The 27,790-nt window shown below is 53.3% G+C and overlaps 1 protein-coding gene across 2 annotated transcripts; it reads left to right on the plus strand.

Annotated features, from left to right (window-relative positions):
• The first annotated feature begins 3,491 nt into the window (after positions 1 to 3,491).
• SLC41A1 (solute carrier family 41 member 1) lies at positions 3,492 to 27,464 on the plus strand. Of its 2 annotated transcripts, none has more exons than XM_070395706.1 (11): positions 3,492 to 3,814; positions 6,364 to 7,394; positions 15,843 to 15,950; positions 17,050 to 17,121; positions 17,699 to 17,843; positions 18,000 to 18,146; positions 18,758 to 18,905; positions 20,201 to 20,280; positions 21,181 to 21,315; positions 21,610 to 21,758; positions 24,851 to 27,464. In XM_070395706.1, exons 2-11 carry the CDS (start codon positions 7,020 to 7,022, stop codon positions 25,034 to 25,036), a joined length of 1,545 nt encoding a protein of 514 aa, XP_070251807.1. In that variant the 5' UTR covers positions 3,492 to 3,814; positions 6,364 to 7,019; the 3' UTR covers positions 25,037 to 27,464. The 2 variants fall into 2 exon arrangements, with proteins under 2 accessions (XP_070251807.1, XP_070251805.1); XM_070395704.1 differs by lacking the exon at positions 3,492 to 3,814 and adding an exon at positions 4,287 to 4,643.
• Positions 27,465 to 27,790: the final 326 nt, after the last annotated feature.

The following is a 27,790-nucleotide window of genomic DNA, read 5'->3' on the forward strand; positions in this document are numbered from 1 at the left end:
AGTGACTAATAGTCCTCTAGCTTCAGGATGGACATTACAGACCATGTGGAAGTTAAAACCAGATATGGTTAAAAAAAAAAAAAAAAAGATTTCCCAATGGGGAGGTAGGAACCAAATGCTACAACTAACGTCACCTCCTCTGGAGAGGGGCGGGGAGAGGTATTTCTAAGGGGGAAAGAGCTCTTCGGTTAACAAGCTTTAAGAGAAGGCATGTCTTGCCGAAACCGGTTTGGCTCAGTGGATAGAGCGTCAGCCTGCGGACTGAAGGGTCCCGGGTTCGATTCCGGTCAAGGGCATGTACCTGGGTTGCGGGCACATCCCCCGTGAGAGATGTGCAGGAGGCAGCTGATTGATGTTTCTATCTCATCGATGTTTCTAACTCTATTTCTCTCCCTTCCTCTCTGTAAAAAATCAATAAAATATATTTAAAAAAAAGAGAGAAGGCATGTCTTGAGGTAGGAGGAGGGCCTACGTGAACTTTGAAGTTACTGTCACAAGAAGGTCCACTATGATCCTCACCCTCACTGTCTCCTTGACCACCACAACCCCCTCCACCCCAACTGAGTCTCTCCTTCTGAAGCACCTGGCTGGCTGGCTACCGGCTATTTCTGCTTTTTCGGGAGGGAAGAGCTGGGTGTCTTCCCCTTCTCAAGGTCACAGCTGTCTGGGCTGGAAGGAAATCTGCTCCCTCCCCCTTCTGGGTGTTTGACCCTAGGGATTAGCACAACACATGGCAAACCACCTAGATGAGTCTCATCCATGTCATTCATTCCGTGCCTTTATTGAGGACTACTAAGTGTCAGAAGCTGGTAATACACTAGTGATAACAATAGACATAAAGCATAGTCTTGTCCCAGTGGCCCCGAGGTTTCAGAAGACCCCAAAATGGAGGTCCTCTGTGTTTATACACTCATAGAAATATTTGCAATACCTATAACCAACATAGGACTCATATTTTAAATATATGAAGAACTCCTGCCCTGACCGGTTTGGCTCAGTGGATAGAGCGTCGGCCTGCAGACTAAAAGGTCCCAGGTTCAATTCCAGTCAAGGGCATGTACCTTCGTTGCGGGCACATCCCCAGTAGGGGGTGTGCAGGAGGCAGCTGATCGATGTTTCGCTCTCATCGATGTTTCTGACTCTCTATCCCTCTCCCTTCCTCTCTGTAAAAAAATCAATAAAATATATATTTTTTAAAAGAACTCCTACAAAGCAGTAAGACAGAAAACCTGAGAAAACTGACCCCCCAAAAATGGATAAAATACTTGAACAAATATCCAAGTGGCAAATAAATATATGAAAAGATGTTTAACGTCATTGGTTATCAGATCAATGCAATTTAAACCACAATGAGATACCACTACACATCACCGTAATGGCTACAACTTTTTTTATCTTTTTAGCTTGACAATACAAAGTGTTGATGAGGATGTGGAGCAACTGGAACTCTAAGATAGTACTGTCAGGAGTGTAAATTAACATGAGCACTTTGGGAAATTATTTGGTAGATTTACTAACACTTAAACATATGCCTGCTCTATCACCCAATAAGTCTGTTCCTAGGTATGTATCATAACAGAAATATAAGCATACTTATACCAAAGGACACAAACAAAATTGTTATAGCAGCATCCTATATAATAAAAGCCTAATATGCAAATTGTCCCCTCAGGGGGTCTTTCGACTGGGAGACCAACTGGGAGACTGGGAGTTTGACCGCTTGCTATGACATGCACTGACCACCAGGGGGCAGCACAGACCATGGTGGGCATCAGCGATGTGGTGCTGGCAGCAGGTGACAGTGGAGGTGCTGCTGACCCCGATGGGCCCCAATGAGAGTGGGACCAGCAGGACTGTGGTGGGATGGTGGAGCAGGTGAGGGGGGCGGCACCAGGCCAAGGCGAGGTGCCAGGCGGGGCTTCGGGGCTGCGAGGCTGGGGGTGCCAGCTGGCCACCTAGAGGGACCCCACCCCTGCACGAATTCGTGCACCGGGCCTCTAGTTATTCATAAGAACCCAAACTGGGGACATCCCAAATGTCCATCAGTAGAATAACAAATGAATAAACTGTGGTATATTCACTTAATGACAAAATATACAGCAATGAAAATGAATTAGCTAATGCTACCACAATGTTATGCATTAATTTTACAAACATAATAGTGAGAGAAGCCAGGCACAAAATAACACCGACTGAATGGTTTCATTTATATAAAGTTCAAAAGCACACAAAAGTAATCTATGGCGTTAGATGGGGATTACCTTTGGGAAGGAGGGTGGGAAGTGACTGGAAGGGGATATAAGGAGGGCTTCCAGGGTGCCAGTAAGATCTAATTCTGATCTGGGAGGCGGTTATATGTGTATGTTCACTGTGTCATAACCTCTTGACCTGCACACGAAGGCTTTGTGCACTTTCCCATGTCTGGTATACTTCAATTAATTCTTTTAAAAAAGAACCCTAGCTGGTTTGATTCAGTGGATAGAGCATCAGCCCAAGGACTGATGAGTCTCAGGTTTGATTCCGGTCAAGGGCACATCAACCAATCAATGTGTCTCTCTCACATTGACGTTTCTTTCTCTCTCCCTCCCCCCTCCACTCTCTCTAAATATCAATGGTGAGGATTAACCAAAGTAAATTTTAAAATTATTTTTAAAAAGAAAACCCAGGAGACGGGAACTGTTTTCAGTGGGGGGGGGGGGGGGGGAATGGAAGGTGGGAAAGGAATATGAGGGAAATCAAGGTTACATAGAGGTGGCTGAGCTGTGGCACCATTACAAGAGGGCATGAGGACTGTTGAAGGGAGAAGGGCAGGAACCGTCGCTAACACCTCACCGAAAGGTCTCCAGGTACATCAGCCCTAATTCCCCACCAACCCTACACCCCCTATTCAAAAACAGATCCTTTGGGGCAAAGCCCAATGTTTCCCACTTCTATCTTCAGGCTGAGAGACCCAGTGTTTGAAGCCAGAAGTGCGGCTCTAAGACTAGGTCCTGTGAAGACCGCAGGCCATTGGTGCAAATGTCCTAGCAGCTAAACTGGAATGATCGCCAATACTGGATGGAGTGGGAGGTTGTAGGTGTTGCTATCCTTGTCCAAAGGAATTACCTGGTGGCTGTGTTCTCTCTCGCTCTCTCTCCCTCTTTCTGAAAGGGATGCCAAAAGCGTCAAACCCAGCCCTGCGTTCTCTACACACACACACACACACACACACACACACCCGGCACACCTCTACTCCAAGCCCCATCCAGAGGTCTGAAGTCACGCTCCCGTGGCCCCTGAGCCACTTTCCGGGAGGAAAAGAACAGGAAGGAACCACTGGTCACAGGTTCCACTGACAAGAGGGGAAAACCCGAGGGTGGCGGTTCCTTTTCTCGGGCGGGAGGCGGGGGAGGCCACACCCCCTGCACAAAAACATCCCAGAGCACTGGTCCTGCATCTGCGTCGGAGAGGCGGAGCTGCCCAGGGGAGGAAGCGGCCCAAGGCTGGAGGGGAACACCCCTCTTTGATCCCACGAGGTGCGTCAGGGAAAGTTGGATTTCGTTTGGCCCGGGATGGAGACACCTCTCCCCACGCTGCCACCGGGACCAGAGGAAGCCGGGCTCCGCTCCGCCCCGACCTCAGGTGGTGCGCGTGTGACCCCAGCCGAGAGCCTGACCTCTTTTCCCTCCCGCCCGCCCATCCCCACCCCTTTCAAGGCCGGGACTTTATTAAGGCCGGTTCCGTCCGGGCTGAGCCATCGGCTTAGAAGAAGGCGGGATCTGGCGGAAGCTCGCGGCGACCAGGCAGCCGGAGAGGAGCCGTGACCAAGAACGAGGTAGGGACGGTCCTCCCCGAGGACGGAGCGCGGGAGCTCCGCGGGAGTTTCCCCGTCTCCCCGCAGGCCGAAGCCCCAAGGAAGCGCTCGGGTAGCCAGAGCAGGCGCGCCCTGGGCGCACGCCTTTCGGGGGCGAGGGAGGCCCCGGGAGCGGTGGGCCGGCCCGAGGGAGGTGGCACAGCGCGGCGATCGCCGGGCAGCGGGCACCCGGGCCCGTGGCCGAGGGGCGCAGGGACCCGCGCGAGCGCCGCGCGGCGGGGACCGCCCGCTCCGGGTTCCCGTCACCCGCGCCCCGGGTTCCCCGACGCCACGCCTCCCGTTGCGCAGCGAAAGAAAGGGGCCGGGAGAGGCGGGGCCCGCCCCTCCTCCGTCTCTGATTGGTGGCTGCTGCTGTCCATCCAGAATCTATTTTTGATGGAGTCGGGGGGGCCACCCAGGGTGCCCCAGATCACGTTTGCCACTAGCAGCCAACCAGTCGGGCCCGAGTCCGCGGGCCAAAAGCGATTGGGGGCGAGCGAGCTCGGCCCCACAGTCCCCCCGTACGGGTGCCCCCCGCCCGAGCCCGAGGAGGTATATCCTGCCCCACCGGCTACCTCCCCTCGTGGAAGCGGAGCAGCGGCCTCGCTGTAGCGCAGAGGCGAGATGTAGCGAGCCGGGGGTCGCGGCTGGACGCTCGCCTTGGCTGGGAGTGTGGGGGGGCACGCCGGGGGCCGAGGAGGACGGCCGAGGAAGAGGAGTGATGAGAAGAGGGGGCACCCTGTCCTCCCCGAGACCACGGGCCCTTGCTGCCGCTCGCCAGGCGCCCCCCTTCCTCCTAAGCGAGGAGCAGGTCAGTCCCCTTGCGGGGTGGGGGGCGGAGGGCGGGAGTCCTGGCTCGCAGCGCATTTGCTGAGTCCGAATCGGGGAGAGGCGAGGGAGGACAGCCGTTTGCTTCTCCCCCTCCGTGGGTTTGGGGATAGTAAAACGGGGCTTTTGTGTCCCCTTCTCAGCGCATCCTGGTTCCGTTTTTGCTTCTTTCATCCCAGGGCCTAAGGCCTGTCCGGAGTCTCTTTACTGGAAGGAGTGGAGTTAGGGACTGGCTTCCCTTCCTGCCCGTCTCCTTTCAGGTTAGGTGGCCTGTGTGGAAGACGAGGGACTGGCTTCCCTTCCTGCCCGTCTCCTTTCAGGTTAGGTGGCCTGTGTGGAAGACGGGACGAGGGAGGAGGGCCAAGTCTTAGCAGACTCAGAAAGTTTCCTGCCACAGGAGCAGTGGACTCCCTCCTGCTCAGAGGTTTCCTCTCGGGTGAGGGTCTTGGAAAGGACCACAGCCTAGGTTAAAGGAGCCTGGAAAAGGGAGTCCTGGCGGCTTGAGTTGACAGAGAGAAAACAATACTCATGGACCAGTTGCTGGAGTTGACCCACCCTTTCCCAAGCCGGAGTTGACTAATTGTGTGTTTGGAATACTTAAGGACCTATTCTTCTTAACCTCGGGAAATTCTCTTTAAAACTATTTTTTCACTTTGTAAAAGCTATTCTGGTGAAATGGAATAGGGTGGGATCAAGGCCTGGGGACTCCTTTAGGCAAAAAAAAAAAAAAGTGGGCTCATTACAGCCAAAAAGACATACACTCGGGAGCAAGTACATTTTGGTTTATGCTGCTTTGTTTCTTGTTTTGCTTGGTTTTGTGTTTTTTTAGTTGGTGCTTTTGTTTTTTAAGAATTCCACTATGTCCAACTCTCAGCAACCCTGGGGAACAGGGCGAACCGAGAGAACTGAAATGTGTGCATAACAACCAGTAGTTTTACCCTCTTTCTCTTCAAACTGCGATAACTCCCGTGTCCCTATCTGACAAGCTCACAGGGCCCAGAGCAGGGGGAGAGAAGCAGAGACAAGAGGCCTGGCTCCAAGTCAGCGTCTGAGCTTTTTGTAACACTGTTGACTCTCAAGGGCAGGAGTGGGGAGGCCTCTGGCTCTTGGCCTCGGGCTGGCAGGCTGGCCTCATTGCCCAGGGAGTCCTCCTATTTTTTTTTTTTTTTCTCAGGGGCTCGGGCGCTTGGGAGTCTGGGGACCTTCGCTCAGTGATCAGATTCTCCCTGGTTAATGGCCCTGGGTGGCTGTCTTGTGATTGTGAACAATCATGTTCTACAGTGGGGTGTCTGTGTGGCAGAGTCTGTGCCTGAATGTGCAACCGACTCCCCCTGGGAGACCACATCTAAATAATCCCAGGTTCTTCGTGAGCATCCAAGAAGGGGTGTCCCCCAGGACATCCCTGAGCCCCCCCCCCCCCCGATTACTGAGAAGACAATGCAAGGTCTCCTGCACAGCGTCTTCCCCGTCCCAGGCTGCTCACCACTGTGGGTGCGCCCTGTGGAGCGGTGGGTTGCTGATTGCTGATTGGGAGGGTGGCGGGGATGGTGCCTGCTGGGCCTCCAGATGTTGCCGTGCAGGAATGGGTCATTTTAATGGCCAGAACAAACTCTTGGTCTTGTGCCTGCTTTTGTGCCTCCCAGTACGAGCTGCCCTTTGCTGGATCATAACATTCTCTTCTTCTTGTCTTCCTCCCACATAAGGTATTCCACGCAGTTTCTCGTGACTTGAAGGACCGGGGATTCTGGGAGGTTCCAGGTCTTCCCGGGAAGGAAGGAAATCTCTGGAAGAAAGGTGAAAGACGACAGGCACTGCCCGGGGACCAGCAGAACCTGAGAAGCTGTGGGAAGCTTAAGGACACCAGCCAGAGGCGTGGGAAGAAGCCGCAGCCCCAGGCCCACGCTGCCTTCGGAAAGAACTGAACTCAAACCACTTTTCATGAAAGAAGGGCCGCCCCAGAGGTTACCCCACATTTGGCTGGGCTCTTCCACCCTGGACGTCCCCGCTCTGAGCAACCTGCTGCTGAGAACCAAAGAAGATAAGAGGCCTGATTCATTTCCCCCCAGCCCAGCGCTGGACAACAGGCGTCAGGCGTCTGCACCCCTAGTGGCTGGCTGCGGGGGCTGGTGAGGAGTTTCTGGTTCCCTCCAGCCTGCGGCTTCAGTGCTTGATGGGGCTGCCTGTTGGTCGATCAGTTTTTGCAGCACCTGGTAGGAGCGGAGAGCCGTGGGAAGAGGTCCTGCGGCACCCGAGCCTGGGTTCACCCCAAGACTAAGTTCTTTCCTGAGTTAAGAGAGGGAGAGAGAAAGCGAAAAAGAAAAAGGAGAGAAGTTTCCCCTTCTTGTTTTCCCTTCCCGTCATGTCCTCTAAGTTGGAGCTGAAGGACATCCACCAGCTAAACGGGACTGGCCCTGCTGCTTCACCCTGCTCTTCCGATGGCCCCGGGCGAGAGCCCTTGGCCGGGACCTCGGAGTTCCTGGGGCCTGATGAGGCTGGGGTAGAGGTGGTGGTGATTGAGTCTCGGGCCAACGCCAAGGGGGTGCGGGAGGAGGACGCCCTGCTGGAGAACGGGAGCCAGAGCAATGAAAGTGACGACGTCAGCACAGACCGTGGCCCCGCACCACCCTCCCCGCTCAAGGAGACCTCCTTTTCCATTGGGCTGCAAGTGCTCTTTCCCTTCCTCCTGGCAGGCTTCGGGACTGTGGCTGCGGGCATGGTGCTGGACATCGTACAGGTAGGACCGGGGGAGGGCGGCTCTTGACCGTGAGTCCCGGTGCCACGTTTCCTCCTGAGAAACGGCCTCTAGGCGCTTTCTCTCCACCTCCAGTCGGAAGCAGCTGCTGCTTCCTAGAATACGGCTTCCCTTTGGATCAGAGCCTCAGTTTCTTCTTGGTCTAGTTACTACAGACGCCTCGAGGAAGCCCGGTAGCCCCAGGGAAGTGGTCAGGGCAGTATTGCTTAACGGAAGCAGAACTGGTTCCAGAGCTCAGGCTTGGAAGAGGAGCGATGGAATGGGCTGCTGCCTGCCATTCCTCCTGGGCATTCCTGCTAAGCCCGGCTCCGTAGGAGACATTTCCATGGGTCTCCACTTTACGCTTTCTTTTCCCTTCCCTTGAGGTTTCAAGGATACCCACAGTAGAAAGCTCAGTTTCAAGTCTCCTTTCCATCCCCCTGCTGGGCAGGAATTTGCCTGGCTGCCAAGAGGGTCTCAAATGAAAAGGGAAGGTTCTTAAAGGCATTTTGTGTTGCTTATCTGCCTGTAACCTTGGCAAGATCTTGGGGCATGGGGTTGGGCACATGCTGTCTGTTGCATGCTTGGAGGGGGGTGGCATGATAAGACATAGAAGTGCTAATTCTGTGACATAAATGGCGGTAAAATGTAACCAGGCTTGGGCAAAACTGTCTTTGCTCCTTATCTGTCTTCATGAACCTGCCTTGGACAAAGAACGCTCTTTCTTTTTTTTTCTTTATTGATTAAGGTATTACATATGTGTCCTTATCACCCCATTGCCTCCCCACCCCCCAAAGAACGCTCTTTTTGAGGCTACTGGGTAGAATTATGGATAAGAATTGGTAGGTCCTGGGAGAGCCAGGGATATGCTATATTAGTGTATTGTGGGTTAGGACTTACCCAAAACCTCGAAGGTCCAAGAGATAGGTAATGTCTTCTTTCTAGATAAAAGTTTTTGAAGGACAATAAGGCACACAGAGCTTTCTGACGATGCCACATTTAACTAAGTCAATCACTAGCAAATATTGCTGCTGAGTACTGGGCTTTGTCCTACGTATTCAGCGAAATACCAAATACTGCGGCTGAAGGAGATCTGGCCTTTGCTTTTTTTTTTTTTTAAATATGTTTTTATTGATTTCAGAGAGGAAGGGAGAGGGAGAAAGAGATAGAAACATCAATGATGAGAGAGAATCATCCATCGGCTGCCTCCTGCACACCCCCTACTAGGGATCAAGCCCACAACCTGGGCATGACTGAAATCAAACCCAGGACCCTTCAGTCCGCAGGCCGATGCTCTATCCACTGAGCAAAACCAGCTAGGGCTGCTCTTTAGGACCCATCCGTGTCTGTGACTGTGAAATCTCAGGAGGATATGGAGCTCAGCATCCCTCTCCCGTGCCAAGCCAACCCTACAAATGATGCCTGTGGCGATGCAGAGTCCTGCTGATGGGTCTCCTCATGCTCTTGTCCCAGGAAACTGAGGGTAGTTGGTTCTAGGTGGTTCCTTCTTTGACTTGAGCCCTTCAGGAGAACCCTGCACCTTCAGTGACTAAGGAGGATGTTGTTTATGTCATGCCAAAGTGCCTTGTACTGCCTCCTCACCCCTAACCTGTTACCTTAGGAATTGTTCCTCATGCGGGTGAGGAAGCCAGCTTGGAGCTGGGAAGGTCAGCTTTGGATTCCCCCCCAGGGGCTGCCCCTCCTCCTAGTGGGGTGAGAGTTGGGTAGCAGTTTCTCCCCCTTTTCCATCCCTTTCCTGTGTCCTTGGTTCTCAGTTTTTAGAGTTTTTGAGTTCTGATTTGGTATCTACAAAAGGGTATAGAACCGGGGTCCAATGGTGAACTGGGAGAGGGTTGTCTTTATTTTCTGGATATTGGTATGGGGAGCATTTGCTGGGCTCCTCAAAATGCTAATCATCTCCATTTTGTAGATAGGGACCTATGGCTTAGAGCAGTTAGGTAACTTGTCCTTGGTCACCTGACTCCGAGCCTGACCATTAACCTCTATGGCCTTCACCATGGCCATGATTCACCAGTTGATTTAAGAGTCTGGGAGGAGCCCTAATTGGTTTGGCTCAGTGGATAGAGCATTGGCCTGCAGACTGAAGGGCCCCAGGTTCGATTCTGGTCAAGGGCATGTAGCTTGGTTTCAGGCACATCCCCAGTGGGGGGTGTGCAGGAGGCAGCTGATTGATATTTCTCGCTCATCGATGTTTCTAACTCTCTATCCCTCTCACATCCTCTCTGTAAAAAATCAATAAAATATATATTTTTTTTAAAAGAGTCTGGGAGGAGTCTGCTCTCTTTGCCTTCCCCTGAAAAACAGGGTGGACTGAAATCTGGAACAATTGGAATTATATTCTAAAACAAGCAAGAACAAAAGTTCTTAGAGGGCCCCCTGCCTTCCCTTCCCACATACTCTGAGAATTGTAGAGCTGGAAAAGGCTTCTGACATCTTGCCTCACCCCCACCCGACCCCCACAAGCCTGAGACATTGAGAGACCTAGGTAGGGAACCTCTGAAGCCTGCCCAACACACCCACAGAGGGCCGAATTTGTCCTTGGCGTGGCACCTCAGCTCGCTGCAGAATTAGGTCCAGTTGGTATGGATGACAATGGCTGGATTGTCCTAGTCGCCTTCCCCCAGCCTCCCTACCACAGCTGGGCTGGAGCAGGCCCTGTAGAGAGCTGAAGAGAGCATGGGAGAAAGTGGGTACAAAAAGAACAGGACATAAGACCACAGGGAGATTCTTAATCCGTATCCAGGGGAGCAAGAGGGGGCAACTGACCATCGCAGATTCCGGAAGAGCAGGGTGATGTCTGAGGATTCACACCTGCATTTCCCTTTCACAAGCTAAGATAGCCTCCAGTGGGGCCTCATCTGGGGGTTCCTAAAGACGGGGGCCGTGGGGAGGAGGTGGCTGTAGAGTGTCCCCAGTGTCTCGGAGCCCGTGTTGGTGCAGATGTTTCCTGGGCCCAGGGCCCCCAACCTTTCCCCACTGCTGGGGAAGACCCCGTCTCTTCCTGGAAGACCCATTTCTGTCTCCTCTTATCTGCCCTCCTCTCTACTCATGTGTACAGCCAGCTCTGCTGTGAGATAGGGGCTGGCACACTGGCCAAAAGCAGGAAAAGGGTAAATGGACTGCTATTTGCTCCAACTTCCCACCGTGGCTGAATGTTCCTGCAGCCCGTGGGAGGGAAACAGGACTGGGCCCAGTGTTGGAACTGAAGTGGACTGGGGTATGGAAACCTCCCTGCTGCACAGGCCTTGGGCCCCACCCCCTAGTTTGGTCCTGCCTGCTGCAGGGTACCTCACTCCCTTGTTCCGTTAGCCTTTTGAGGAATGGGGATGGCAGGAGGTGGTGTGTGCACCTTCACTGGAATCCCCAGCTGTGTTAAGAGGTCCTTATTGTAACAGTACTGCTCACTCGCTGAGGATCCCAAGGAAAGGAGACCCCCTCCCCCAAGCACCGCCTTCTCTGGCTTCTCTACCTGCTGTGTATGTGGGAGCATCCACAAAGATGAGAGTAGATGGCAAGCATGGGCTTAGACGAGTGAATTGGGAAAGGCATTCTCTCCTGTCTGGCCTGCTCCCGTGGCAGTGGGCATTCCTGGGCATGACCCTCGGTTCCATCTCACTTGCCCACCCCTTTCTCACAGCGTCCAGCTCTCTCTATCCTGGCGTTGCCCTGAGGTCCTTGGACAGCTAGAGGACACCTGCAGAGTTGTGTGTGTAGCGGGGAGGGTGGCTCAGACAGGTGAATACTGGGCTTACTCCAATCTGATCTGCAAGGTCAACTCCAGCCCTCCTTCCCAGGGTCTCCCTCAGCCCGTGCTTAGAGCTTATCTCTACCGATTTTAGTCTTAATGTCCTCACTCCTAGTCTTCCTGGCTGTGACTTTCTTCCCCATTGCTACCCTCCAAGGGGGAGGAGGCTCAGGACAGAACACTCCAAGGCAGGCAGGGGGAGGTGAGGGGTGGAAGGACAAAGGAGAGGGACTGGCAGGGCCACTGAGGTGATTGCTCTGAATCAGGATTAGTTCTGAGCGTGGGGCAGGCAGTCTCATCCCTCACCCCCAGAATATCAGGGACCGGTGAGCCCCACCTCCATAGGAAAGAACTGGAAAGGAGTTGCATTTCTGAGAAGCAGTGAAATGTGTAGATCCGCCTCTCCCCCCGCCCCCCGCCCCCCGCAGTGGCCCCCCCCCCCCCCCCCCCCCCCCCCGCTTCCTGGAACGCACCCTTCTCCATCCCCAGCAGAGCAGGAAGGCGTGGGTGAAGGTTTGGCTGAAGGCTGGGCAGACAGGGCTGGCGGGTTTGACTTCTCGGGCAGCACTCCCAGCCAAGATGAACAGGATGGGCCTGAATTAGGCCCTGTCTGCCCTGCCACATATAGTCCTATGGGCTCCCGACTGCTTCCGGGCTGCCCCACATCACCATCTCTTCCCAGAGCTCTGTGTGTGCGCGCCCTGAGCTGCGTCTTTGAGAGGGTTTTGTGGGTAAAGAAAGCAGGTGTGTAGGACTTGGCTGCTCTGACCCAAGGGCCAGCTTGGCTTCACCGGGCTGGGCTCAGGGTGCCTGAGGTTGCTGTATTCTATGCGGATGAGGGGACTTGCATAGGAGCTGTTATTATGGCTGCTTTTCTCCTGGCCTGCCTGTCTCTCCTCTTTGCACTATTAAATCCCTACATCTTCGCCGAAACCGGTTTGGCTCAGTGGATAGAGCATCGGCCTGCGGACTGAAGGGTCCCGGGTTCGATTCCGGTCAAGGGCATGTACCTGGGTTGCGGGCACATCCCCAGGAGGAGATGTGCAGGAGGCAGCTGATCGATGTTCCTCTTTCATCGATGTTTCTAACTCTCTGTCTCCCTTTCTCTCTGTAAAAAATCAATAAAATATATTAAAAAAATAAATAAATAAATAAAAATAAAACCCTACATCTTCTCAGTCCTTGTGTAATTAAAAGGAGAGGTAGAGAGAGAGGGGGCATTTGAGGAATGCTGATAGTGGCTGCCAGTGGGGCTTAGCTGAGCCTCATATATTATTTTTCTTAGATGATTATAAAGACAAACAATATTCCTTGGAAATGGTTCAGAAACTATTACTTGCATATACTCGGAGCATTTCTTTCTGGGCTCTTTCCTCTTTCACTCGGCCAGTGCATATGCATTACATAGACCTCTTGGAGAACAGAGCTGGACGGGGGGGAGGGGGGGGGGACCATGTTGAAGCTGTGCTCAGAGAGGCCTTTGAAAGCCCACAGTAGGCCACCCTCCTGAGGAGAGGGGAATTCTTCCCTCTCTGAACTGTTGTCCAGTTTAGGTGAGGAAAGAGGAGGTGAGCAGAGCAAGGCCGGGCCTGCAGGGACCTGGAACCCCAGGGTTATGCACAGCATCCAAAAGTGACAGCCCCGAGCTCCTCCCAGGCCCATGGGGCTCACTGTGGCTGCCTCTCTTTCGGGCCCTGGGGTGAGAAGGGATTCGAACCCGTCCAGCATTTGGAGGGAAAAGCTCTTCCTGTGGGTGCCTGGAAGCTCAGCAATGTTCCTGGGGAAGGAGGGGGTGCAGGGAAGAGGGTTTCTGAGAGGACTTCCCTAAAGAGAGTCCTAGGCCCTCCACCTGTGAGCCCAGGTAAGGACAGACAAGCCCTAATGAGATGAGCCCTTCCCCAGGGTAGTGGCAAGGTCATGCCTCCCTTGCCAACACACACACACACACACACACACACACACACACACGTACCCAGCCAGCATGGCTCAGTGGTTGAGTGTCAATCTATGAACCGAGAGGTTGCAATTCGATTCCCTGTTGGGGCACATGCCTGGGTTGTGGGCTTGATCCCCAGTATGTGGCGTGCAGGAGGCAGCCAATCGATGATTCTCTCTCATCATTGATGTTTCTGTCTCTCTCTCCCTCTCCATTCCTCTCTGAAATCAATAAAAATATATTTTAAAAAATACACACACACACACACACACACACATATACATATATATATTTTAATCTCTCTCTCTCTCTCTCTCTTTCTCTCGGAGAGGTCCTTGCCTTATAGGACCCCCAGTGTCCAGCCTCACCTGGTCTCTAGTGTTGGCCCAGCCCTCTCTGATCTCCTTGATCATTTTTTTGTTAATTGTGGCAAAAAAACACATAGCATAAAGTTTACCATTTTAACCATTTTTGAATGCACAGGTCAGTAGTATTAAGTACATTCACATTGTTATGCTACCATCGCCACCATTCGTCTCCAGAACGCTGTCATCTTGCAAAACGAAAACTCTGTGCCCACGAAACAGCAGCTCCCCTTTGCTCCCTGCTCCCACCCACTGGTACCACCATCCCTCTTTCTATTTCTATGAGTTTGACTTCTTTAGATACATACAGAAGTGTTTGTCTTTTTGTGTCTGGCTTATTTTACTTAGTACAATGTCCTTAGGTTCATCAGTGTCGTCGCAGGTGACATGACACACCTCCTTTTTAAGGCCAGATAATATCCCATTGTGTGTATATACCACATTTTATTTACCTATTCATCTACCAATGGGTTGTTTCCACTTTTTGGCTATTGTGACTAATGCTGCTATGAGCATGAGTGTACAGAGGTCTGTTTGAGACTCTGCTTTCAACTCTTAGGGCTATATTCCCAGCAGTGAGATGGCTGGATCATGTGGTAGATTCTATTCTAATTGTTAGAGGAATTGCCATACTACATTCCATAGTGATTGCATCATTTTACATTTCCACTAACAGTCATAAGGGTTCTAATTTCTCCACATCCTTGCTAACACTTGAAGTTTTAGTGTTTTTTGTTTGTTTGTTTAATATATTTTTATTGATTTCAAAGAGGAACAAAGAGGGAGAGAGCGATAGAAACATCAATGATGAGGGAGTATCATTGATTGGCTGCCTCCTGCAAGCCCCCACTGGGGATTGAGCCCACAACCCAGGCATGTGCCCTTGACCGGAATCGAACCTGGGACCTTTCCGTTCACAGGCCAACGCTCTATCCACTGAGCCAAACTGGCTAGGGCTGGTGTGTTTTTTAATAGTAGCCATCCTAATCGTTGTAGGTCCGATTTGCAACCTTGCTCATCCTTAACTATAGAGTGTTGGTGCTGGAATTGCCTTTAGAGACCCTTTGATCTGGCCCCTGAATTGTACATTTTATAGTCAGTAACTTGAGGTCCTTGTAACTTGCCTCAGGTCCCCCTTGGTCAATGTGGGGAGGATGTTGGAGAGACAGCGTGAGGCCCCTCCCTGGGGTGTCTTGTGGGAGATCTAAGGCTGTCGGTCCAGGACCTTACAGCACGTCGCCTCAACCTCTGTACTTCTTCTGCCTGGTCACCTGCCCCCTCCCCCCTCCCCAAAGTTGAAGCCTTTCCATTCTCAAAACAAATAAAGGAACCCACGTTGCTGCCAAGGCCAGGGAGGGAGCCGCAATCCCAGCCTTTTTCACAAGTCTTCCGTTTCAGTTGCCACTAAAGTAGCTTTCAGATAGCCAGTCCTGGCTCCCACTTTTCCCCCTTAGCACTAATGGGTGGAGTGCTCTCTGAACCTGTTTCCTCATTTACCAAATGGGGTTAAAAATAGCCCCTACCTCACCAGGTTGTTGATAGGGTGAAATGGAAAATGCATGTAGAGCACTTGGCCTCGCACAGTCTGCGTGATAGATGTTTGCTGGAGGACCTGGGGGCGAGCCAGGCCTAACAGTGTCGGGCTAGAACCCGTGTCTCCTGCCTCCTGGCTCAGTCTCTCCCTGCAGGGGTGCGCTTGCGTCTCCTCGCTGAGAGGTTGGGAGAAGTATGTAGGGTGAGAGAGTGCAGAGGCAAAATAAAACGCCTCTTGCAGACCAGCATGTTGAGGTTTGGGGACCACGGTCTTAATTCAGACTCTGTTCAGAAGGAAAGTTGCGATGGCCGAGGCCCAAAGCCCTTAGAGATAGAAACCAAATAAACCCTAATCTCCTCAGCCCCGTGGAGCCCAGCTCTCAACAGCTGAGACAACACTGCCCAAGGCTGAGGCCGCAGAGAAAACGGACTAAAGGCAGAGGGGTTGGGGATTGCGATTTGAGGGGGAATCTCAAAGGAACTTGGGGTGTCAGCCACCTGGGGTGGCTCAGCTGTGTGGCTCTTCACCATTCTCTTCCCCCTGGCCGAATAGAAGGCAGTGGAAGTAGAGCCAGGCTAGGGTCTCCTGACCAGAGAAGCCTCTACATCTTCATCTCCCCTGTTCTGGGCGGTGGAGGGGAGGGGGGACTGGGGGGGGGGGGGGGGACTGTGTTGTTTGGAGCACCATGGGCTTGGTTTGGTTCCAGGGTTCTTGGAGGAAAAGTGGCTGATGTGCTCACTCCCTGCTGATCCCACTTCCTCCTCAAGCCCCTGATTCCTGACTATCTGTTCAACCTCGAAGCCGGCCCCTTGGGGCACTGAAATTCCTGAGGTCTGTTTTCACCTTGTAGCACTGGGAAGTCTTCCAGAAGGTGACAGAGGTCTTCATCCTGGTGCCTGCACTGCTGGGGCTGAAGGGGAACCTGGAAATGACCCTGGCATCGAGGCTGTCCACCGCGGTGAGTGTCCTGGCCGGGGGGGGGGACGGGGGTATGCAGGACTCTGGGCAGCACGGAGCCAGGCTGGGAGATCGCGACTGGCCTCCTCAGCAGCCCAGGCCTGGGGTGTGGGGCTGGGGTGGGCAGGTGTAGGGAGATCCCGGGCCGGGTGTCCTGCTCCTGGCAGGGGCTCCCTGCTCGAGTGGTTCCCAGGCTCGGTTTCTGGACATCTCAGCCGTCCCTGGACGCTTGCCCCACCCCCTGTTTTGCAACCCGCCTCGTGACTGTTTGTGCAGCTTTGACAGGCAAGCATCATGCTGGTCCCTCCACCTGCACAGATGGGGGCCGCCTCTGATCTCCAGCCCTACTCTGCAGCTGGGCCGGAGCAGAGCCAGGCCTGCCCCGCCTCTCCCATCCCATTCCCTTGCCCCCTTGGCTTTGAAGGAATAGCCAGGGAGGGGTGCTCATCACCCCCACCTCCCAAACCCCTTAGATCAGCCCTGACAGTTCAAAGTCTGGACCAGATACAGGACCAGGGGGTAGGAGGTGGGAGGCAATAAAACTCAGGAGGCAGGGGAACCAGGTGGCAGAGATGTCCCTGCGTGGCCACCAGTCGGGAGAAAGCAGCAGAGAGAAGTGGTAGCCAGCCTGCTCTGCCCCAACTGGCCCTGCTCCTGGCCTCCTGTGCCTCCTCACTCCTTCCCAAACACACTTGCGGCCACAGTCCTGCACCAGCAGCTAACCTTTCCTTCCTGAGGACAGCAAGCGGGCTCCAGAGCTGAGGGTCCATCGGGCCATTCTAACCTGTTCAGGAATGGGCTGTCCTGATGAGCAGGGCAGAGGGTGGAATCTGGGCTGGGCAGGTGTCGGGAGCAGCTCTCCTGAGAGGAGGAGGCTGCCTTAGGAGCCCCCTTCCTGCCACCACTCACCACAGGAGCTCAAGGAGCCCCTTCCCTCTTACTCTAGCCCCCCCATGCCTGCTTCACTCTCCATGGGGTCATGTTCTAGTCCCAGAGTCTTAAGGCGCATGCACTGCTTCCTGAGCCAGTTGGATGCTAATGGTCTGAGCTGCAGGCTTTTTCCAGCCTGGAGTTCCAGCCCCCTGTCCTCCCTCTCCCAGGCCAACATCGGGCACATGGACACACCCAAGGAGCTCTGGCGGATGATCACTGGGAACATGGCCCTCATTCAGGTAAGACAGCAGGAACCAGAGAGACTGGGCTGGGCGTCCTCCTTGGTCAGGGATGAAAAGCTTGCGCAGCCCCAGCTGGGCCCCGAGTGAAGTTCCGGCGTCCTGCCGAGCTGGCTTCTCCGAAAGCAGCTTTAGGAGGGAACCAGGTTTCCCAGGAAAGCAGCCAAGAAACTCGGCATCTCAGTGTCAGTTCTCGGCTCCTAGTGCTGCAGGGGGCTCATGTCCCCACAGATCAGACTCCGAACACCGGAGTGCTGACATGTCCTTGACCGCCCTTGTCTCGTGTCCCCTTGAGGCCCAAGCCTTGTCTCTGGGCTGAAGTCCTAGGCGCCATTGAACCTCACCCCAATCCCCAGAGGAACACTCATTCCACCAGTAACATGTCCTGGATTCCTGCGGGGTGCACTGCACAGTACTAGCGTCTGGTGTGAAACTAAACAAATAAAGACATCATTCCCGCTTGGGAGGACTGGATGGTCCCGCCCCACCTACCTCCTGGGCTGCAGAGGGCCAGGACGAGGTCTCCGCTAAGAAGCTCTCTGCTCCCAGTGCTCTCCAGTTACCACTCCCCCCTCAGGTGCAGGCCACAGTGGTGGGCTTCCTGGCGTCCATTGCAGCCGTCGTCTTTGGCTGGATCCCTGACGGCCACTTCAGCATCCCGCATGCCTTTCTGCTGTGTGCCAGCAGTGTGGCCACAGCCTTCATTGCCTCCCTGGTACTAGGTAAGGAGGGAAGGGAAGGGGAGGAGGGTGCGAGGGGAAGGGAGTAGGGAGAGCTGCCCCAGAGGTGTCACCTGGGCCTGGCACCTCCAGTCGCTCTTTGTGTTGCTACCCCTCTACCTCTTCTTACCCTTCCTGGCTCCTCTCCTTCCTCCCCAGGTATGATCATGATTGGGGTCATCATTGGCTCTCGAAAGATTGGAATCAACCCAGACAACGTGGCCACTCCCATTGCTGCCAGCCTGGGTGACCTCATTACCTTGGCACTGCTTTCAGGCATCAGCTGGGGACTCTACCTGGAGCTGGGTGAGGATGAGGCTACCGAGGGTGTGAGCCGGGTGGCCTCCTGGGTGGGGTTGGGAGAGATGGTTAGTGTATATGCAAATGTGCAAGCATTCCTTCTGCGTTCTTTATTTGATTGGAAGACAGTTGTAATAACTCCCCACCTTAGAGATTTGAAGTTAAGTGCTTATCTCAAGTTCATGCAGGTAGCAGGGGCAGGATAGAGAGTATTAGAGAAATATGTATATTCCTGCTGGATTAGTGCTTCCCTTGGAGGGGTAAGGTGTACAGGGTAAAGGAAGGGAACGGAAGGCTGGAATCTGTTTGCAAAATGGAGAAGGGGAGGGGAGAGAGTGATTTCTGGGGATCAAAGCAAGAAACCTAGAATCTGGTCTCTGCCCCTTATGAGTCCAGTGCTGGGGAAGCTTTCAGCCTTGGTTTTCTCATCTTCAAAATGGGAAAGCCTGGCCCCACCTATCTCCTGGGCTTACAGTGAGAATCAAATGAGGTTATATATGTCCAGGCATTTAGTGCGGGGTGGCTGTTGATCTGTTGGGATATTTGCAGGATCAGCCAGGGGGAGGCTGGGAAGAGGGAGTCACAGCGCTCACCTCCGTCTGATCTCTGCTTCTCAGAAAACTGGAAATACATCTACCCCCTGGTGTGTGCCTTCTTCGTGGCCCTGCTACCAGTCTGGGTGGTGCTGGCCCGGCGGAGCCCAGCCACAAGGGAGGTGCTGTACTCGGGCTGGGAGCCTGTCATCATTGCCATGGCCATCAGCAGGTAGGCTCAGGCCGTGGGTGCCTACCCCCACCCTCTCCACCCTGCCACAGACTCCCTTTTAAGCCTGAAGAGAGGGAGCATGGCACAGACCCTGGAAATGCCTTCAGTAGTGTGTCAGTCACTTGTCCTTCTATTTTAAATGACAGAAACCATCTGAAGAGGGTTTCATTGAAAATCAGAATGCATTTGGCTCAGGGAACTAAAAAGGCACAGCTGGATTCAGGAGCAGAAATTATATCATCAGGGCCCCAGTATTCAGCATCTCTTGGCTCTGCTTTTCCCTGTGTTGGCCTGCAGTTCCGGTTTATACTTTTCTACTTGTACTAATTCAGTGGTAAGAGAGATTCTTTCTCTCAACAATTTCACAAAGTCCCATTATAAAGTTTCATTGGGAAAAAATAATCTATATATATATAAAAGCCTACGTGACCAAACAGCTGGTCGCTATGATGTGCACTGACCACCAGGGGATAGATGCTCAATGCAGGAGCTGCCTCCTGGTGATCAGCGTGCTCCCACAGTGGGAGCGCCACTCAGCTGACCGACAGGCGCCAGACACCAGGCTCAGGGCTGGCCAGCGCAGCTGCGGTGGTGCGAGCCTCTCCCGCCTCCGCACAACGCTACCGAGCAGCAGTGGCAGGCGCAGTGGGGCCAGGATGAACAGGAGTGGCATGGTGCCTGGGCTCAGGCTCCTCCCCGGCCGCCTGCCACTTTGCGCACTACTACATCAAGGGGTCCCAGATTGTGAGAGGGCGCAGGCCAGGCTGAGGGACCCCACTGGTGCACAAATCCGTGCACTGGGCCTCTAGTAATAATAATACAATAAAATTTCATTGGCTCTCCTTCAGTCACATGATTATTCCTGAACCAATCACTGTGGCCTTGGGGATATGATGCTTTGATTGGATGAGTTTGGAGCCTAGTCCTCATAGGAGTAATGTCATGTGAACCACAGCCACTGAGTTTGAGAGAGACCATCCCCGGAGGAAAGGGAAATAAATACTGAACAGGCAGAACAGCAGAGGTTCTCACAAGCAGGTTGCCCTATGGATGGCGCCTCCAGCCAGCTTGGGAGATGGGTGCCATCAGCTTGCTCAGGGAGCACTGTGACAGCCGAAAGTTATGAGCAGCAGCCGGTTCTGGCGAAAGAAGCAAGGACTGGGAGAGCAGGGACTCCTGAGAGCCACCTTGCTTCCCTTCCTGCCCACAGCCAGATGGGCTGCCCCTCTCGTGCCAGGGACTGGAACAGAACCCCTTAATGGCCTTTGTGTCATTTTGTCTTTGTGTCTTTGTAGCGTGGGAGGCCTCATCTTGGACAAGACTGTGTCAGACCCCAACTTTGCAGGGATGGCTGTCTTCACACCTGTGATTAACGGTGAGGTTTGGCCTCAGCTGCCAGGGGAAAGGAGAGGGCAAAAGAGGATTTGGGGGGCTTTGCCTCAGTCAGGGTTCTAGCAAGCAAGAGAACCCAGCTCAGTTAGTTCAAGGTTTGAATGAAGGGGCTTTTCCCAGAAGGGAGAGCCGGGTAGGACCAACAAGAGATGTTGAGGCATCCAGAGATGAGCAGCAACAGGAAGCCCTAGTTCTCAAGGGGCAAGGGGAGAAAATAGTGTTATGGGAGCCCAGAAAGAGCCCTCCTCTGCCTCCAGCAGGGGTAAGCCACAGCCATAAAGCAGAGAGGGAACAGGAAAGAAATACCTGGCCCCTGTCTCTCCTCCCACCCTTTCTGATCACCTACTCATGCCTCCTGTTGAACAAATCTGATTAGAAGCACCATCCCGGGAGATACAGTCTGTAGAGTCAGCCTCACAGGGCTCAGAGCAAGGCCGAGGGGAGCAGGGAATGGGTGGGGATGGGATGCCAAGGAGAGTAAGCATAGTTCCTGGGCGCCAGATTCCAGAGCTCAGAGCTCAAACCTGATCCTTGACATGGGTTACTAGAACCACTGAGTCCCTGGGTCAGCTCGGAGCTTTGGCAAGGGCCCGGGGCAAGCAGGGCCTCGTCCCCTGGGCTGTGTGCGACAGCAGGTACACACACCCCGCTGCTGGAGCAGTCAGGCTCCTCGAGTCGACAGATCCACCTGTGTCCCTTCCTGCATACGCAGCCACACCAGGGCCACATGTATCTGCCACATCTCCAGAGCGGGGGGGATGGGAGGATTGGAAGACTCCTGGAATGGGGGTAGGGGGTTGTCTTCGTCTTTCTTCTCCATGTCTCACTCTCCTCCTGGGGACTCCTCCCTCCCCCCATGTCTAAGATCCTCTTGTCTCTGCAGGTGTTGGGGGCAATCTGGTGGCCGTGCAGGCCAGCCGCATCTCCACCTTCCTGCACATGAACGGAATGCCCGGGGAGAACTCTGAGCAAGCCCCTCGCCGCTGCCCCAGTCCTTGTACCACCTTCTTCAGTCCTGGTAATGGCAGAGTCCCCGCCGCCTGGGCCCACTCCAGCCCTGGAGGGAAGGGTCAGCAGTCAGTGAGCTTCACTTAGGAAACAGCTGGGCCCAGATACCAGCTGTCGTAGTAGGCACAGGCCAGGCAGGAAGGCTCTCCTTTCCTGAGAACCCCTGGGGGCTGGGGACCAGGGGATGGAGAGGTAGAGGCAGTCCGCTGCCTGCTGCCCTGGAGTTGTAGCGTGGTACCTCCTGATGTTGAAAGACCTTCTGGGGCCAGGTTTCCTCCTCACCCCTTCTCTTCCTCGCTCCCAGATGTGAATTCTCGCTCGGCCCGGGTCCTCTTCCTGCTCGTGGTTCCAGGACACCTGGTCTTCCTCTACACCATCAGCTGTATGCAGGGAGGGCATACCACACTCACCCTCATCTTCATCGTCTTCTACATGACAGCCGCACTGCTCCAGGTACCGACTGGCAGGGGCCCAGGGGCTGGGCTGCCCTGCAGGGGTGGGAGGGGAGGCCCAGGCTTGGCCCATCAGACACTCTGCACCTCTTTCTCCGGGACTGGACGGCAGATAAACACTGGACAGGGGGCTCGGACGCACAGGCTGTGACTTTGGCCCAGTGGTAGAATGATCTCTGAGCCCAGTGATTGAAGTGTTTGTAAGTTGAGAGGAATGAACCAGGGGTGGCGGTTTTCAGCAGGTGGTTGTAGGGCGCTGAGCAGGTGCGCTCTGGCCGCAGAGCTCCCCGTGGCTCTGCTTTGCATACTGGGCTTCCGCGGGAGATTTCGTATGAATAAAGGGTTTCCTGGCTTGAGAAACTGTTGAAACCAGTGTGCTAGAGAATCTGTAGGATCCTGTCCAGCCTTGCCATTCTCTGACATTCTCCCTTGTTGTGTTATTACGTTTTTCAACATTTTATTTAGAAATAATTATATATTCACAGGGCAGTGAAAAAAAATGTACAGAGCAATCCCACGTACTGTCCACCAGTCTCCCCCAGCGGTCCCTCTTACATAAGGATAGCGCGATGTCAAAAGCAGGAAATCAAAGCTGTTACAATCCACAGAGCTTATTCAGGTTGCACTTGTTTTACATGCACTTGTGTGTGTGTGTGTGTGTGTGTGTGTGTGTGTAATTTTGTGCAGTGTTATCACATGTGTAGCTTCATGTAACCACCAGCAAGTCAAGGCACAGAACTGGTCCATCAGCACAGGGCTCCCTCATGCTGCCTCTTCATAGCCACATTCACCCTAATTATTACATTTTAAACTTGTAGAGATTCGTTTGTGAATAGGTAATAACAGTCACATTACAGTTCAAACATTTCAAAGGTTCATAGTGAAACCTCAGTGAAAGGTCTGCTCTGCCCCCACCCCCACCCCCAGCCATCCAGTTCTCTTCCTCCCGGGCCATCCGTGTATCCATTTCTTTTTTTCTTTTTCTAATATATTTTATTGATTTCTTACAGAGGGAAAGGGAGAGGGTTAGAGAGTTAGAAACATCGATGAGAGAGAAACATCGATCAGCTGCTTCCTGCACACCCCACACTGGGGATATGCCCACAACCAAGGTACATGCCCTTGACTGGAATCGAACCTGGGATAGAGCAGGCCGACGCTCTATCCACTGAGCCAGACCGGTCAGGGCCGTGTATCCATTTCTTATATGCCCTCCAAGCTGTTTCAAATGCATATAAGCAAACATACCTATTTTTTTTTACTTTCCTCTTTCTTTTACACACAGGTAGCCTTGCCTTTTTCACATAACTATGTGTCTATCACAGAGATCATTCCACATCAACATGTAAAGAGCACCCTGATGTTTCACAGCTGCATTCTATTCTGTTCTAGAGAGGCTCCCTAATTTCATTTAACCAGTCCCTATTGGCCATCACTTATCCCTGCACCCCTTACCCCCACCTTGAGAAAGGCTGTGGGTTGGGACACCTTGGCAAGGGCCGGGCTGAGAACCCACCACATGCAGTCACCCAGGTCACCACATTCCCTTGTGAGGGTCTGAGGCTGGAGGTTAGCCCTTGGCCCGCATTGGGAAGGATGAGCCTTAGCTCACTATCCATCTCTGCCCTCCTCTTCTCCAGGCCTGTGGAGGGGCACGGCCTGGCACTGATCCCCAGAAAGGTTCTTCCTGATCCTTTGCTGCCTCCTCAGCCGTGTGTCCCAGGGCCTGCTTGGGGCTGGAATGTAGGGACAGCTGCTGCCATTCCATTCCAGAGCGTGAAGTCCTCCTGCCACGCTCTTCATCTGGGGCTCTGCTGAAAAGGGTGTGAAGTTATTGGGGGGGAGGGGCTGGCCCTCACCCAGGGTCAGGGCCAGGGCCACAGGAGTACCGGGCAGCTGTGCAGGGGAGGGGGAATGTGAAGGGTGCTAGAACTGTGAGCACCGGCCCCCCTGGAGAGAAGACAGGAGAACAACCAAGTTTGCCTAAAAATAGGTATCAACTCTAGTTTCTTTATCCTGCGAGAGTCTCTGCTTTCTGCATCTGCTCCCCTTAGGGCGGAATTTACATACCGCAGCATTTGCAAAGTACAGTCAAGGGTAAAACCTCCCCAATGACTGTGCTGGAGCCTTCCCGTTAGAACCTATTTCATTCTCAGCCAGGTGCAATGATTTAGGGAGCCCACCTGTGAGGGAGGATGCAGAGCACGTAGAAGATGTGGGCCTGCCCATCGCATCTAAATGCATTTCCAACTTAAACCTGCGTGTGAATCTTGTTTAAATGCAGATTCTGATTTAGGAGATTGAGGGGCCGGGGGACTGAGACTGCATTCTAACAATCTCTCAGCTGCTGCTGCTGGTCCTGGGCCCACTAGCAGGCTTCTAATCCAGATCCTTCTTAGCTGTCTGTAGTAATGGCGGGAACGCAAGGGCACAGAGACATCGGAGCAGCAGGTAATCCAAAGTGTCTTTCAAATGGCTGTACACTGTCTGCTTTCTGTCTAGCAGACTTGTTCGTGATTCTGCTTTGCTAAGACTAACATTAAAACACACTTGCGTTCTTTGAGCCACAGCAGCAGAATGGGGAGGGTCAGGAGGAAGCCAGCCTGGGATGATCAGGTGTGACGCAGACGACTGTGCAGACAGCCATCTCCAGCACTGTTCTTATTCCTCTCAGCTCCGGGGAGAAATCCCGCTCTGAAAAGCCAACTCCTGCCCCTGCCCCCTGCCAAGCTCCTGGAGACGCCAGCATGGCGGGAATTGGAGTGACCCGCGAATAGGGTGACCTAGAATTAGAGGCGAGAGGGCTGAATTCCTGTGGCACGTCGGATTTCAGTCAGGGAGCAGAACGTAATGCTGATGTGGGTGACCCCAGAGAGTAGAGCATCTTCCCCTCTAAAGGGTTCACATTATGCCTGTCGTCTATTCTCACTGCGGGTGAGAACAGAGAGGTCACCGTGTGGAGAGATGAACTGCCCCAGCACAAGGACTGTGGAGAGCCAGGCCTTGTGATGCAATCAATGGGTCCGATCCAGTGGCCTTTGGCTCCCCCTGGAGAGAGGGAGGGCCCTAGACCAAACCCTTCTGTCTCCCCAGGTGCTGATTCTCCTGTACATCGCTGACTGGATGGTGCACTGGATGTGGGGCCGGGGCCTGGACCCCGACAACTTCTCCATCCCGTACTTGACCGCTCTGGGGGACCTGCTGGGCACTGGGCTCCTAGCACTCAGCTTCCATGTCCTCTGGCTCATTGGGGACCGAGACACGGACGTCGGGGACTAGCCTGGTCACTCAACCTTCTCCCCACCCTCTGCACTTTCTGTATGGATTTTGTCTTTTGTTCCCCTCCCCCCACCGTACTCCACACTCCCACCTCTTTCTAGGACTTCACTTTGATACCGAATTCTCATTATTTTCAATGGGAATTTTTATACATTGAGCCAAGTTTGTACAGCAAAAATTCAGGCAGGACAGAGGGACTGAGGCAAGCAGTACAAGTAGATTTTTGAGATAGTCACCAAGTGCAATTTCATGGTGGGTGCCTCCAGGTGAGCTGGATTGGGGCAGGGTTTTCGTCTGGGATCTGGGATCATGTTTTGGCAAACTTAGCTTTGGCCCTAATGAGAAACCCTTTGTGAGTTGGCTCTGGTGTTTTTTTTCTTTCTTTTTTTTTTGGTTGAACAGAGGGATAAATATATCCCCCCACCCTTCCCCCTCACACACACGTATACACTTTTTCTAGAAATGGACCAACTTCAAGGCAAGAGACAACTGCTCTTGGCTCCATATAATCCTAGCCCTGCTCTCCGCCCTCTGGACCTGGGCCCTTCTCTCTCTGAAAGACTAAGGTGGCCTGACTATTCAGACTATGCACGTGCCCCTGGCCCAACGGCTGGTAAGCACCCCCAGCCCCTGCCAGTGATCTTTTTGCAATCGATTGTCACATTCAGGAAGAAATGAGCAGTGGCCTGGTTTCCTTGTTGACTCATAGTCACCCATAGGTTTGCCAAGATCTATATCCTCTCTGGGCCCAGAGGACCAATTCTTTATCTCTGTTCAACCTTCATCTCTAATTGTCTCTAAGCACTACCTTCCCCCAGAGTTGACCAGATTGGGTTCCAAGATTAGGGACAGGGATGGGTACGTGGAGAAGGGTTGGGAGGTGGAGGGCCACAGGGATGTCTCGCTGCTGCTGTTTCTCCTGAGGACACATGGTCACGTGGCCACCTTAAGGCTGTCACTTCGTAAAATCCCTCATTCTGTCACCCCGTGGCAATCAGCTGTCCTCTCGCTTGGCTTCTGCCCACACTCACCATTCATTCATTTACTCGTTCAACAAGTACACGGCCTCCCTCGAGGAGTGCTGCCGCAGGCATGGTCTGAAACACCCATTGAGCAGTATTGATTGCGTGCCTACTGTGTGCTAGGTACTGTGCCAGGCACTGACCAGCCTGTGGGAAGGGAAATACAGCTCCAACCTCACCTCATTCCCCAGATAAAGGCCACGGGCTCCTTTCGTTCCCGCGCTGTGTCTGCATGTGTATCACCACGCCAGGTTCTGCCTCTGGATCTCCCTCCTAGATGCCACCTGTGTAAAATGCTGACCCCAGCTACAGCTCCCAGCCCCATGGCTCAACCAGTGTCCATTTCTCTAAATGTCCCTTCCTCACCTTTCCTACCCTCTACCTCTCTTCACCAGCCACCCAAAAAAAGGATTCAGAACTAGTAGACTAGACATCAACTAGCTGCCTCTACTTTTCTCTGCCTAGCACAAGGTTGGGAGAACACTGGAGTCCCTATCTTACCCACATGTTACTCTGAACAGATCGGAAATCTGTCCACACACATGTACAAAGTCTGGGTGTTGTGGATGCAGGTTTTTTTCTAGCCTCTCTATCCACAGCCTTCCCAGAAACCCTCCCCTCTCTCACCTGAAGGACCCACCTCCAGGGAAAGGCGAAGGAATGACCTTGTCTCTTACCAACACCATGCCTTATCCAGGAACTTGCCCTATACCTCCAGACGCTGTCTTCTCTCTCCCTCCATGCCCACCCAGGCCACCTAGTGGAGCTAGAACCTTAGAATCGGAAGGAATTGTAGAGGTTGTCTAGTTGGAATTGTGTCCACCAGAGTTCATTAACACCAGCCTGGGCTTGTCTCTGCTCCTCAGGCCTTGCATCTTGTTCCCCGTCTCCAAACACATTTGCACACACTCTTGTACAGGCACCAAAACCAGCTCCTCTGCCCCCTGAAGCTGTGCCCTGTGCTCCCCAGTCACCCCTGCCCTGTCGCTCACCCCTTCCTCATCTCGGCCAGGCTGCCCTGGAAGGCTCTGGAGCTTCTTTGCTGAAAAGGCAGGGAGGTAGGCGCGCCCCCAGTCCTGAGTGTGTGAGCAGAGGGAGGACTGTGGGGTGAGACGGCACGAAAACGAAGTTGGCTTTCATGGGAGATGCATTTATTTTCCCTGATTGCACAAACCGCATGTACTTTCGGCCTGGCTGCAAGGAGCGACATTGGTTTACTCTTGTATCCTTAAAAAGTTACAGAACTGTGTCTTAAGAGAATTATTTATAGTTACTATAACTGATTTGACAGATGTCAACATAACTGATAAATTATATTTGGTAAATAAAGAGGACGTTTATTTAGGTGGTTGGTTCCTGTGTGTCTCGTCAAAAAGCAGCTTCAAAAGAAAAAAGACAAATAAAATCAGCTTCAGCTATTGTTTTGGGCCCCTCTGTTGTCCCACCTCCCTCAGACGTGGAAAGGGGCCAACGTGTGACAGGAAATGAAGCATCTCGCCCTGGCTGGTGTTGCCCAGGGGTTAGAGCATCGGCCCACTCACCGGAGGGTCGTGGCTTCGATTCCTGGTCAAGGGCTGGTACGTGGGTTGCAGATTCCATCCCCAGCCCTGGTTGGGGCGCAGGCGGGAGGCAACCGGTCGATGTCTCTCACACGGATGTTTCCCCTCCTCCCTCTTCCCCTCCCTTCCTTCTCTTCCACTCTCTCTAAAAATCGATGGAAAAATACCTTCGG

This window comes from Myotis yumanensis, unplaced genomic scaffold, assembly GCF_028538775.1.
Source record: "Myotis yumanensis isolate MYYU_CA2020_CCGP unplaced genomic scaffold, mMyoYum1.0.hap1 SCAF_17, whole genome shotgun sequence".
Lineage (NCBI taxonomy): Eukaryota > Metazoa > Chordata > Mammalia > Chiroptera > Vespertilionidae > Myotis > Myotis yumanensis.

Bases quoted from the DNA above. Each gene is read 5' to 3' on its own strand.
- SLC41A1 (XM_070395706.1), top strand. From the start codon at position 7,020: ATGTCCTCTAAGTTGGAGCTGAAGGACATCCACCAGCTAAACGGGACT. The intron at 7,395-15,842 runs GTAGGACCGGGG...TTCACCTTGTAG, and splicing joins TGGTGCTGGACATCGTACAG to CACTGGGAAGTCTTCCAGAA. The intron at 21,316-21,609 runs GTAATGGCAGAG...CCTCGCTCCCAG, and splicing joins TACCACCTTCTTCAGTCCTG to ATGTGAATTCTCGCTCGGCC.